The sequence below is a fragment of the Lissotriton vulgaris genome, chromosome 12 (genome assembly GCF_964263255.1).
Source record: "Lissotriton vulgaris chromosome 12, aLisVul1.2, whole genome shotgun sequence".
NCBI classification, from domain to species: domain Eukaryota; kingdom Metazoa; phylum Chordata; class Amphibia; order Caudata; family Salamandridae; genus Lissotriton; species Lissotriton vulgaris.
The window spans coordinates 740,366,370-740,380,393 of record NC_141700.1 but is presented as its reverse complement, the minus strand read 5'-3'; the positions used below and the strand labels follow the sequence as shown (position 1 = coordinate 740,380,393).

Sequence of the window (14,024 nt, the reverse complement as noted above, 5' to 3'; positions counted from 1 at the left end):
ATTAATTTGTGGTTAATTAATTATTAATTGGTAATATATTTTTTATTGTTAATTAATTTTTCTTAATTGATTAATTGATAATTATGTTAATTTTATTAATTCATTTTCCGTAGTGGGTTGTGGCTTTATAGGGGAATAGGGTGGGATGTAATTTAATTGTAATTATTTAAATGTGTTAATTTATTTATTCGTATTCTTTTAGAATTAATTGTTAATTAATTTGTAATTGGTAAATAATTAATTTTTAATTGGTATTAATTTTTATTAATTGGTTAATTGATAGTTATGTTAATTTCAATTAAAAAAAAGTGGGTTGTGTGTTTATTGGGAAATAGGGTGGGAAGTAATTTAATTGTTATTAAATTAATCATTTTCAATTATTTATTGGTATTGATTTTTTATTTATTTTTTATTAATTGTTAATTGGTAAATAATTTGTATTTTTACCCCTACGCTATCCAAAGCTTTCCTTACTGTTGCACTCTCTGGAGTGGGAATAGTAATTTTTACCCCTACGCTAACCAATGCTTTCCCTACTGTTGCACCCTCTGGAGTGGGAATAGTAATTTTTACCCCTACGCTATCCAATGCTTTCCCTACTGTTGCACTCTCTGGAGTGAGAATAGTAATTTGTACCCTTACGCTATCCAACGCTTTCCCTACTGTTGCACCCTCTGGAGTGGGAATAGGAATTTTTACCCCTACGCTATCCAACGCTTTCCCTACTGTTGCACCCTTTGGAGTGGGAATAGTAATTTTTACCCCTACGCTATCCAACGCTTTCCCTACTGTTGCACTCTCTGGAGTGGGAATAGTAATTTTTACCCCTATGCTATCCAACGCTTTCCCTACTGTTGCACCCTCTGGAGTGGGAATAGTAATTTTTACCCCTAAGCTATCCAATGTTTATCCTACCCTACTGTTGCAGTTGCTGGAGTGTCAATAGTAAATTTTAACCTCTTGCTATGCTACAGTAAAAATATTGTATATTCTTAATAATATTATGTCAATATATATATGTGTTAAAAAATCTAGTTGTATATGAATTTTTTTTAACTTAATTTAATTATTTAATAATTTGTAAGTTATTTAAATATTTTTAAGTATGTTTTAATTAATTATATTTATAATTTCATTAATTTTAAATTATTTTTAAGTTATTTTAATAAATTAGATATTTTTACTAAGTATATATATGTATTCGATATTTTTGATTGGATATTTTTGTACTTACCTGTTTGTAGATATGATTTTGATATTTTGTCTTTCTATATTTTTAGTTCGATAATTTTTTCGTCTATATTTTTGTATTCGATATTTTTTCAGTGATCAGGTAGGACCTCTCCTCGTGAGCCCCATTTAGCAGACTTTTAGTGCTTTGCATGCTGTGGATTCCTATGGTTATTTAAGCTTTAATCATTTATGCAACATTAATGTCAATTAATAATTTCCCCCAAACAGAAATTGTATAGCTAACTCAATATATGTTACTCCTTCATTTGGAATACAATACACTTTAATGTTGCATTCATACCTGAGGAAATCTGTACAAGCCCAACACTCGTGCCATAATGATGGAACATGATGACCCAGCATCTCCTAAAATGCCCAGTAGTGGAAGGTTATGCTGACATCGAAAGTTTGGAATGATCTCCCCTTGCCCGGTCAGAATCCATAAAGTACCTTCAAGTGACCGCCGCATCATGACACAGGAGTCATAAATCCAGAAGCCCAGGGTGATGTTGGGAAGCAAATGCGCATTGTTATTGATCTCATCAATTGCAAACACCATAGCTTGCATAAACTGGTATTTCTGTAAACCAAACCTGAAAAATACATGGAGGATCATTGAGTTATGTCTCTGGTAAATAATTTGCAAGTTTGAAACATTATTTAAAAACTAAAACAATTTGAAAAGACATTTTGTGTTGGTTTTAATAATGTAAGAGTGCCTTCGAATTTGAATGTGAGCACATCTACTACTAATGTTGTTGGCATTGCTCTTTGTTGTGCCAAGCATGCTTTGGCTGAAATTCTGCAATTCCACACTGTTTTGTCAATGTTTCCCAAACACTCACCAGTGAATTCCCTCTTGCAATAGAGGCAAGATTTCTACACAGCGTTTTGGATGGGCTTCATTCTTAACCTGCACAACATATGAGATGTAAGTTGGAATATTTTCTGCAGTCTCTTTATAGGTAGATGGTCATTGAGCCATAATCTACCAATGTTCTCTTGTATCTTCCTCAAACCAGTCAAATCTATCAACATGTAATAGCTATTGGACAAACGTCTCCTACAGAGGAAATTGAATACACCCATAGGTCTTTGCTCAACACCTCAGACGGTGGGCACTTATGTTTTAGCCATGCAAAAGTCCTTCAAATATGTGAACAATGGCAGTAAGCTGGTAAGAGGGACTTAGTCTGCTCTTTTTTGATCCCTGTCTGAGCCAGTATATTTCAGGAAAGTCAGGACATAGCCATCAGCTATTGTCTCTCTGAGGACAATGAATCACCTACAATAAAAAGGACTATGACTGTGATATATGAGGAAGATGCCGGAGAGCCGAAATAACTAGGGGGAATATTAGCAACAACTTACGATAATTATCGCAAAACACGCTTAGCGAGTTTGTTTTAATAGCCGCCTATCGCTGGATATTTTTGAGAAGATAACATGCTATTAGCAACGTTAATCTCCACTGTGATAAAATATCCAGCGATAGCGGCAAAATGCCTGTATATCACTGGAAATCCAGCGATAGTTACACATTAACACCTGCATTGATAATAGGGAGTAGTTGTGTTTGCGACTGTTTTCAGTCGCTTTTAGTTGGGAATGCCTACCTTGCATGTCATTAGCGATAATTATCGCTGGCATGCAAGGCGATGGGAAAACCGGCCGCTATCGCCAGAAAGCGGTCGCTGTTGGTAATAGCCCTGTTGGACCTGGCCCTTTTTGCAGTGTTATCCCCAAACTTTTTTGCTTTCCTCCACCTATTTTCTGACCCTTTTTCTCTTGGTTTTAGGACTCTGGGCACTTTACCACTGCTAATCAGTGCTAAGGTGAATGTGCTTTCACCTCTAAAGATTAATTGATTTGTTTATACCTGTTTGACATAATTAATTTATTTGTAAATCCCTTGTACAGTGGTATCCCATATAACCAGGGTCTGTCAATTTAATGCTACTGTTTCAGGCCTGCCACTGAAGGAGCCTGCGAGTACAGTTTACTGCCACTTTAAATTGGCATTTAAAGTTACTTGCCATGCCTTTCACTACATATAGCTGTGAAGGTAAAAGGTAGGACATGTGCCTTTAGTTTGTGGCATGTCCTGGTAGTGACAATCAGTCTATTTTGTTTCTCAGTACTGTGGGGCCTACACCTCTCATAGGCTAGCATTTGTATTTCCCTTGTATATGCTAAAGTGCTAATTCCTTATCTGAAAGGAATAGCATTGCCATGTTTGGTATGTTTGAAATATTAGTGATAGATCCTGCTTACTGGTGGAGTTGAATTCTATATTGCTATTTTAGAAATGCCACTGTTAGAAAGTGGGCATTTCTCTGTGTTTATAACTCTGTGTGCATTATAGCCTGTCTCCAATCTACGTCTGGTCCTGGTTGACAGCTACAATTGGCGCATACTTTCCAGACAGCCATCACACAGGAAGTGTTGGGTGTGACAGAGTTACATCTGCAAGTGTTGTGCACTTCTTAGCTGTCTTTTAAAGTGTCCCTTTGAACAAGGACATTTTGGTGCATAAGTACAGGGGCTCTGACCCCATGTTTTTAGACACCACGTGGGACCTGTAACCAGATTCTGCTGATTCTGCTGTGCTACCAGGAAAAAAATGCCATTTGGACTATCTGCTTTGTTCTGCTTATCCACTGCCTACTGATTGCTGGGCTGCAGGAGGGGCTGCTACTTTGCAATTAGCCTTACGTGCCTGTCTTCCTGCTTTTGTGCCCCCCTGTTGCTCTCCAAGAACCGGGTGGCTTGCCCCTCCCCAACTTCACCATCTGAAATTTACTCCCAGCCTGGGTTTAAAATGTTTGGGACCAGAACGAGCTGAGCATTGTGAGCTTCCCCACGTTTCCAGAAAGAGCAGCATGTGGGCAAGCCTTTGTTTGGAAGGTGCATCTGAAGCATATCCCCCTTCAAAAAGAAGTTGCCTGGATCAGCATGTGTTGCAAAAGCATGTGGTGTGCACTTCATGTTTTTGCTTCCTCGGTGCATGCTGAGAGCTCTGGCCAAGTTGAATCAGTGTGTGCCATGCAGTTTTATCGCTGAGCCCCCTGAGCTGTGAGTTTGGTTGTTTAGTTTATGCCTTATACCGCAGCCAAGAGAGAAACTCAGTGCTGCTGAGTACCATTATCATATGGCAGTCGAGGAGACAGCAGCATGGCTGACATCCCATCGAGTGGTTTGCTCCTAATGTGGATTAGCCAGGAGAGACAGATGGAGGCATGTGACCTCAGGTGGCCACAATCATTGTTTGCAAGAGGCACAGCAGCCCAAGACCAAAAGAGGTCGCCAACGTGGTCTGCACCCTTGTGGCCTGGAAAGGGACCCATAGAAGGTATTGAGTTTTACCACGTGTTTGCAGACAGATGCCTTTGCTGATCAACCAGTTGGAAACCCAGTGAGTTCTCTCCATAAAATGTAGTTGTGTGGGGATGCTCCCCCCGATTGGGCAATACTTAGAGGCACACACACTTGCCTGTTCCATTGTTGTACATGACAGGTGAGTCCTCCATGGAGGCCCACAGTCTGGAACTAGTTACCTTTTTGACAACTATAAATTATCTTATGCCCTGCAAGTGGCATGTAGGGGCTGCTATGCCCTCTGTTTGGTGCCTAAATTACTGCATAGAGCTTAATAAAAGTGCAGGTGCGCTGCACCCTGTGTGCGTAGGGCAATATTGGTGATTTATGTGTTTTGGTTATTATCTGTTGCATTACTAGCCCTAAAATATTGATGTATGTTGTTTTATATTGCCTTGTTTAGGATGACAAGTACTATACAATGTGACTGCAAAGAATGCAGAGTAATGTTGTTTCATGATGTTTGCAACATATAAGTCTTCCTCTTATTGCTCTCATTGTGATGTTTGACAATTGCCCAGTTGGCCGAGTATTATCGGTTCATATCCTTCTTGGTCTATGTTTTAATTTGCAAAATGCAATCTATATGTTATGTAATCCTGTGTGGAGTCTCTTTTCTGGTGAATTTCTTTTGTGGTGAATGTATTGTGTTACTGGTGTGAATGAGTTGCACTAACACTATACACATTGCATCTGATTATAAGCCTGACTGCTCTGCACTAAGCTACTAGAGGGTGAGCGCAGGTTATCTTTGGTGTGTAACTTACTGCTCCTAACAAGCGTGGTGGGCTCTGCCTGGCTTAGGTGCTTACCCCAGCCCACCAGAAACTCCATTTCTAAAGCACCCTCTAATGTTTTTTTAATTGTGCCCAAGAATCTGAGTTTAGGGATGAAGTGACATTTGAATCATTACCAATTCTAGATCACCCATAATGCTAGGTATAATCTGGGGACTTTAAAAAAATTGCTATTGGAGGCACTTATTTAACCAGAAAGCCAATAATACATGCAAATTCAATAGACAGTAGCAAGTGTAATATCACCCTACATTCCCACACTTCTCCAGACTAAACATGACTGAGGGAAGTTCATGAACAAAGACAGGAATTATGTTGATTTTTCAGAAGTGGGTGTCCTTGATATTTAACCCCAGGCTCATGATAGTACCAAAAAATGACTACCAATCTGAGACATTTCTGAAAAGTACAAACCAGTGGGAATTCTGCTTGGTGTGTCTCGTGTGCATGCTATCACTTTATTTTACTCATTCGGACCTGCAATGGTCAAATTTTGGGTCAAAAGATAGAATTCCCTCACAACTCTGTGATGCAGCTATCCAAAATGCATAATAAACTGTGAAATTACCACCACTCAATGTTCCCAACTGTCCACCCATGGTAGGTGGAGCTATTGCAATGGATAGGAACAGGTCAAAACAGTGTCCAAGAGAAACAAGTCCACTGCCAATGTGATCTTCACATGGTCAGAAATGTGTCCTATGCCTGACCCGGGCAATAAACATATCTGGTACTGATTTTATAAAAAAAGTAAAGAGTCATTGACCGGTGGGGTTTTTGCCATTTGCCAGAGCTCAAGAGTTTTCTTTCACAGAAAATGGAACCTATTATGTTTTAATTAACCATAACTTGCATAGCATTCTATGTAATAAAATGTGCTACAATTTATACGGGCCACATCACCCTAGAGTCTCTATATTTTTATAGAAATGTCTGGTGTGCTGTCTGACCCCAACCCAAATATTGCAGACACTTCATTTATCCGTTACCCCATTACAAATATTCCCTGGTGCCTACTGTCTGTATCCCTGCACAAACCAATTGAAAACTCACAAATATCTGGGTCCTCTGAGGAACACAGATGTAGGTCACTCCTTGGCAGACACATCTTTCTGACTGAGGAAGAAAGAGGGAAGTACTGTATTTTGGGAAAGAAAACACTTGCTGAATATCTGACATTGTACACGCAAGTCCATCATCTCAATCAAAGGGAGAGAGGTCTGGCAACTGGCCATTGAAATCTTAGCATGTGGTAATATAGGGTTTTAGTATGTTTCAATATAGCCCAGGGGTTGTACCTGCAAACAAAATACCAGTAACCTAGACTAATTGTTTTCCTTTTAGTTGCTTTGCAAGATTCCCAGCCGTATTGCACCCAGTTTATGGCTGGCGGGCACTCTAAACCCATACAGGTCGGCTACCTCGAAGCCTAGGAAATCCTGAGTAACTCAGAGAGTTGTCAAGTCGTTGTATAAATATATTACATGCACAAGAGCCAATGGGGGGAACTACAGTTTTTTTGAGTAAAGTCCAAATAGTCTGATAAACGTTATATTCATCATTTGCTATTACTCTTCATCTAATAAGGGCAAGAGAGGACTGCTATTCAGGAAACCTTATAATTTGTAGATGTTGATAACATAGACTTATGGTATGATTCCATACAGCCCAGGGGCAATGCCTTTGAGCAAATGAAAGGTCCTGTAAATTAGCATTTTGCTTTTAGTAGCTTTCCAAATTGCCTTAAGGCACTGCAACCTGTTTATTGCCTCTGGGAACCTCAAACCTATAGCAAATGTATAGATGGTACTAATGGACTCACACTTGCCAGAGATATGTTCCTGTGTGAAGAACACTGAAGGGGATTACTATCTTGAAAGCATTGCAAAATATATGACAAACTGTCGTGGTTTCAGACGTTGCCTCTGGAGTATCACGGAGTTGAAGCTTGACCCACAACTTCTCCTCCCAGGTTCACCATATGCCAGGAATATTAATACACCTGGAAGCACATGATGATGCCCGAAAGGGGAAAAAGGGGAACAAAACAAGGGAAGGTGGGGAAAAATAGAGTTTCTTCTTCTCTGAAGATAAGCTTGTGATGATCCAGAGAACCGGAAGGTCTTGGTTAGTGGTCACTGCAATCAAAATATAAGAACGTAATCATATGGTGTTCTTTATGCTTGAAGGATAAGAAAAACTATGTTAAACTTCAGACTAAATACCTGTCTTTATTTGCATAGGGTCTGAATATTTTCTTCATGAAATAAAATGTATCTGGAACCATATTTGGAATCCTTGTTCTATGTGTAAGGAATAGTAATTATCTATAATGTGGATAAAGAAGGACTTATTCTTAAATCACTCATAAACGGTCTTCTACCTGAATGCTGTACCAGGAACAAATACCATAACAAACTCTGGAACCAACTATGTGTTAATATATCCCAGCTCTGTAATATAAAGAACAAAGATTACCTCTAATGTGAAGAGAGGGGACGCATGTATAACCCACTCCCACCTAAACGCTACCTGTAGATTTCAGCAGGGAATCCAAAAAGGGAACACTATGTTTGGGCTAATGCCAAATAATAATAAGTGGAGTAACAAGTATCATCATACTGTAGAAGAGTTACAAAACGACTCTTCTATTAGAATTTACAAAGACAATGACCATTTAAAACAACCTATTTCACAGGTTCACTATAGACCATACTTATAAGTGAAAACAAAATACCACGGAGTGCACAGCCGTGCAAAACTCCGTCCTGAAATAGTCTTTAAACACTCAAGGGGAAATGAGAGGGAACTCTCTATGTGGGCAATGAGGAACCAAACAATACACTGTTCAAAAGGTCAATAAAGACACCGGGGGCAAGAAAATGCGAGACAGAATTCTCACATCTGGAGAAAGAGGCGGCCACAATACTCAGAGCAAGTCACGTACCGTCGCCCGCCGAAATCCCGATGCACCCGCATAAAAGATACCACCGTGTCCCGGCCGAAACCAGCAATACCCCGGAAGCGGAAGAACACGAAGCGTTCACGGAGCCGCGGGGAGGATCTAAATGCCGCCAGGTGTGTCTATGCGCTTGCGCCAACCTTCGCACATGCGCTTATTATTATTAGCTGCCATTTTGCCAACCACCTGGGGACTCGTATCTTGCCAACCAACTCTGCAGGCACGACAGTACACCCCTCCTAAACACCCCCCTACTGGTTTTGGCTTGGCGGGGTAGCGCCTATGAAAAGCGCGCAACAAACGAGGCGCATGAACCTGACTTGCGGGTTCCCAACTACGCTCTTTAATGCCATATCCCTTCCAATGGATTAAATACTGTAATCTACCTCTGCTCCTTCGAGAATCAAGAATAGCTCCAACCTCGTATTCCTCCTTGGAATCCACGAGTATCGGATCAGAGGCCAGCGGTAGACGGGTACCCGGTTCAACAGGTTTCAACAGGGACACGTGAAAAACTGGATGTATCTTCATAGAGGGAGGTAACCCCAATTTCATAGCAACCGGATTTATCACCTTGACCACGGGGAAGGGTCCTATGTATTTAGGTTTGAATTTACAAGACCCCCTCAAACTAATATGTTTCGTAGACAACCAGACCCTATCATTGAGTTGGTAAATAGGCTCTTGGGTTCGGTGAACATCCGCCCCCCTCTTGTATGTAGACTTGGCCTTGTCTAAATTGACCTGTATGTTAACATGAACTATGTGAAGATGCTGCACCAGGTCAACCACTGCAGGGATATCACAGGAAGTGGCAGGAGGAATGGGTAGCACTCTGGGATGGAATCCATGCGAACCATAAAAGGGTGTGAATAAGGTGGAAAAATGATGGCTGTTATTATACGATAACTCAGCCAACCATATTATCTCATCCCAATCTTGATGATCCTGTAAAGAGTGACATCTCATGAACTACTCGAAGCTCTGATTCACACGTTCTGTCTGTCCATCCGTTTGGGGATGGTGACTGGAGGACAGACGTACTTCGACATTCAGGGGCGCACACAGCTTCCTCCAGAATTTCGATATAAATTGCGACCCTCTATCAGTAATTAAAACCGAAGGGATACCATGCAAGCACACTATCTGTTGCAGGAGGACTGTAGCTAAGGAGCTGGAGGACAGAAGGCCAGGTAAAGGGATGAAGTGTGCGGTTTTCGTGAACAAGTCCACGACTACCAAGAGTGTGTTATTCCCTTTTGTAGTACAAGGCAGCTCCACGATAAAGTCCATGGACACTGTGTGCCATGGACCAGGTGGAGTGGGGATCGGATACAGTAGACCTACGGGTTTGATATGAGAAGGTTTACCCTGCACACACACGTGACAGGTTCTCGCATACTCTTGTACGTCAGGCCACCAACAGTAGCGTCTAACCATTTCCATAGTCTTTTTATACCCCGGATGTCCTGCCACCCCTTGTGTATGACACCACTGCAGGACTTCTCTCTGTAACTGCATAGACCATACTTATAAGTGAAAACAAAATACCACGGAGTGCACAGCCGTGCAAAACTCCGTCCTGAAATAGTCTTTAAACACTCAAGGGGAAATGAGAGGGAACTCTCTATGTGGGCAATGAGGAACCGAACAATACACTGTTCAAAAGGTCAATAAAGACACCAGAGGCAAGAAAATGCGAGACAGAATTCTCACATCTGGAGAAAGAGGCGGCCACAATACTCAGAGCAAGTCACGTACCGTCGCCCGCCGAAATCCCGACGCACCCGCATAAAAGCCACCACCGTGTTCCTGCCGAAACCAGCAATACCCTGGAAGCGGAAGAACGCACATGCACTTATTGCATTAGCTGCCATGTTGCCAACCACCTGGGGACTCGTATCTTGCCAACCAACTCTGCAGGCGCGACACAAACATCATGTTCAGTGTGTTCTATCAGGAAGTGAATTATGAGAAGGTGGTCTGGCTTCCACCAATAGGTTCTATAGATCCCCAGAATTAGAAATTATATATTTATATACATTTCTGTTAGTCCTTAGTTTGATATTTGTCATCTAGGGCCAGATGTAGGTAGCCCAATACCGGTCGGTACGGCCGAAATTACCGAATTTCGCCTGTTACCGACAGGTATTAGGCTATTGAGATGTAGGTGGCTACATTTCAGATTCGGTAATTTACCGAATCGGTAATTTAAGGAATCGGTAAATTACTGATTCCTTAAAATACCGAATCAGTAAATTACCGAATCTGAAATGTAGGGAGCACTCACATGAGTGCATTGCATGGTTAAGGATTCGGTATTTACCACCAAATAAAACATCACTGTCCAATCTAAAACGTCCAGTGGAACCATAAAGAAATATACAAACTAATTCTCCATACTAGGATAGACCTAGCCTTATCTCGTTCAAACTAATCCAAAATTTCAACATTGCTAATCGAAGCAGCACAAAGATTGTGCCCGCCCCTGTCACTGGTTTGACCCGCTAATTGCTCTGTGACACAGAAATGCCGAAGATGATCACTTGATGAAGACCACCTTTTAACTTTATGATGGGGCATGCTGTTTCAAAAGAACAAGGAAACCTGTATGGTGAAAGCGCTACACAATATCCAACACTACAAGGCATGTGTGGGGCAGATATGTGCTTAGCAATACCAGGCTGGTATTTCATTTATAAAGTTTTATATAGCACGAACACGATCCCGAAGGATATTAGAGCGCTTTACAATAAATTGGTAGAGAGGACAAAATAAAATAAACACAGTAATTGAGAAAAGGAAAATAAAAAACAATGCTAAAACAGTAAACAATGGTACACATATAAGGTATAATATTATGCAGAGGATGCAATCCGTGACCGTTAGTTGTGCCGTGGAGCTAGGAACATAGAGATAGTCCCCTTATGGCAAGAATTTGCTCATTAAGAATCTTTTGGTTTCCAATTTGAAGGCCTTCGTCGAGGAGAGTATGCGAACATCCGGGGGAAGAGAGTTCCATATTTGAGGGGCAGCACCTGAGAAGGCTCGGTAACACGTTCTCTTTTTGCTGAGGATGATAGGTTTCAGGAGGAGAGTAGAGGCGCTTCTAGATCCCCTCCCCCCACATGATAATTCAAGTGTTTGTGCCATCAGGACCCTATTCCGTGATGACACCAAAATGGTGGCATGTATGCAAACACAGCGCCAGGTGGCTCCAGGTGCATTGATGCACCCAACGTTGTTTGACTGCAAACCAACATCATATTCAGCCCCACTGCTTGTCCTGGGCACGTCATGGTTTCTCCACAGCTTCAATGCAGGTGTTCTAAAGCAGGTAAGCCTTGTGCATGTATCACGCAGCAACCATGCCGCATTATTTGAAAATTCAAATAACTACATCTTTAAAATGAAATTTGAAGCAAAGTACTCTCAGATTTAAGCCACCAATGCTGTCAAAACTTTGTGCATTATGCACACCGATTAAAATGTACTGAACGTGTAAATGCCTTTTTAAGTGCACTTCATGACTGCTAGTCAGCCCACCAAACATTGACTTGACATAATCCCATCAGGAAAATGAGATTGGGCAAAGACCACCAATCTCTGCTGAATAAACACTGACAGCTTCTTCCACAAAAACCTCAGTGTGCTGGACGTTGTCTCCTTTCATGTAGAGTGACCGAAACATCCCATGCCTGGGGCCATCCTTTAAGAATGACAAAGGTCCATGGTGCTTGTTCCTTAGCAAGATAATTTATGTCGATATACATACTAAGTATATTCCGACATGCGACAGAGAGTTGAACGATGTGGCAGGAAGAGTTACCTTGACAGCTTAAGCAAGCTCCATACATAAAACACACCATAGCTTGCCTCATACAATCCATTAAAACTTGTTTCTGGACACAAGAAAATCAAAACGATGTAAGCAGACGGATGCCCTGGCTGGGGGCTGACCGATGTAGAGGTCACTGGTGTGGCTGAAAGACTATAGGGCACTGTCTCAATCCTTAGTCTTAGTTTTCTTAATTTTCTTGAAAATTTCTTCTTTCTGTAGCTTCATTTGTCGCATGTAGAGTTTATTTGACTTAAATCATCGCCAAAATGTAAAGATGAAGCCCAAACACCGAGATGTGTTTCATGTAGGTCTTTTTTAGTTGTTGATTATAAAGTTCATGTAGAAGTGCCCCACCAGGAGCAGCCTCCCTGCTTATCGGCCCATACTCCAACCGTCACACTTCACCTCACAGGCACCCAAACATTCCATTCAGCATCACCGCACCAACATTCGACACAGCACGCTCACACAGGCTGAGCAGCTAGGGAGAAAGCAACAGGATAAAAACATATACAGGATAGTACAATCTCCATATTATTCACAATATCCTCAGGCTGCATGAAGATATTGACCTGGGGTTTGCACCAATATTTAGCTGAGACTCTTTAAAAATTACAATGTATAGTTTGTATGGAAGCACAAAGAGACTGTACTTAAGCCACCTAGCACTGCTTTTTGATAAACAGTTTCGGCTGAGAGGTGCACACCCAGGAAGTGAAAGGGTTAATGCTGCTCCAAGAAGTTTTCTAATTTTATTGGGAGATAATCAGCTCTTTGTGATGCAGTGCACTTTTGGCAATCATGAATACCAGCTAAATGAGGAGCACAATTTAATCAATTTATGTTGGCACTTCTGGTATTCAAGACATTCTTTGTGTTGTCCATGGGATGGACTGTGGTGTAGCATTGTGCACTGGACACGCCCATTGTCACAATGGGGCCGAGCCGCACACATTACAAAAAATGCACACACACTGTCAGATGGCCCATGGGGACATTGTAGTTTTCTCATGAGCACCCTGCAGATTATCTGTTTTGGTCAGGCCCAAGCACCAAGACAAACCACACAGATGCAGCTGCTGTTTGGGAATACGTACTTTGGTTTTTATTGGAATACCCAAATAGGTAGCACACACTTGGAGAGGGATATTTCTAGGGAGAAGAGCAGGACAGCACCTATGATTTAGATCTGCCATCTATAGACTGAGGTACAGGGTCCACAGATAACGGCCAGAGATCTTTTGATATATAATCATTCTGCTTCGATACAAGGAGAGGGAGAATAGGCTACACTGTCATTTTTTAATGACAGCTCCTTTCGTGATATGCAGACTAACTACTATGCTTACCATATGGGTGCTATGCATTCCTGCTAGTAGTGGCACGTATACTGCATATTAAAACACATTAGTTAAAAAAAATTTTTTAACTCATTCATGTCGCTGTCGGATCCTATTGTGGACAAGTACAGGAGTACGAGCAAAAGGGTGTGTCTTGCAACCGCGATTCCTGAGAGAGACGAGAGTGTTGTGTGTTGGGGTACCTAATCACTTGTTTCTCTGTGAATGAGTAGGAGAGCAATGAGACATTATAGCTGGTCCGTCCAGGGCTCATGGGCACTTAGGTGGTAGGATGACTCAGTCCCTAAACACTAAGGTCCCATAATGCTACACATAGTTCTGTTTGTGCAGAATACCTGCAACAACATCAGTATACAGTGTATGGGAATAAGCCCAAGCTGGCTTTCGTACCCTTTATTTATATTGTTTGGCTGCACACGGATGGCCAGTTGCATTTGTATTAGGGGTCATAA

The 14,024-nt window shown here is 41.4% G+C and overlaps 1 protein-coding gene across 1 annotated transcript in view; it reads right to left on the bottom strand.

Annotated features, from left to right (window-relative positions):
• The window catches only part of LOC147678480 (vomeronasal type-2 receptor 1-like), a 186,028-nt gene that overhangs the window by 72,202 nt on the left and 99,802 nt on the right, over positions 1–14,024 (bottom strand). The window contains exon 3 of the mRNA XM_086945657.1: positions 1,535–1,826. Coding sequence (XP_086801783.1) covers positions 1,535–1,826 — 292 coding nt within the window. The remainder of the gene's footprint in view (positions 1–1,534; positions 1,827–14,024) is intronic.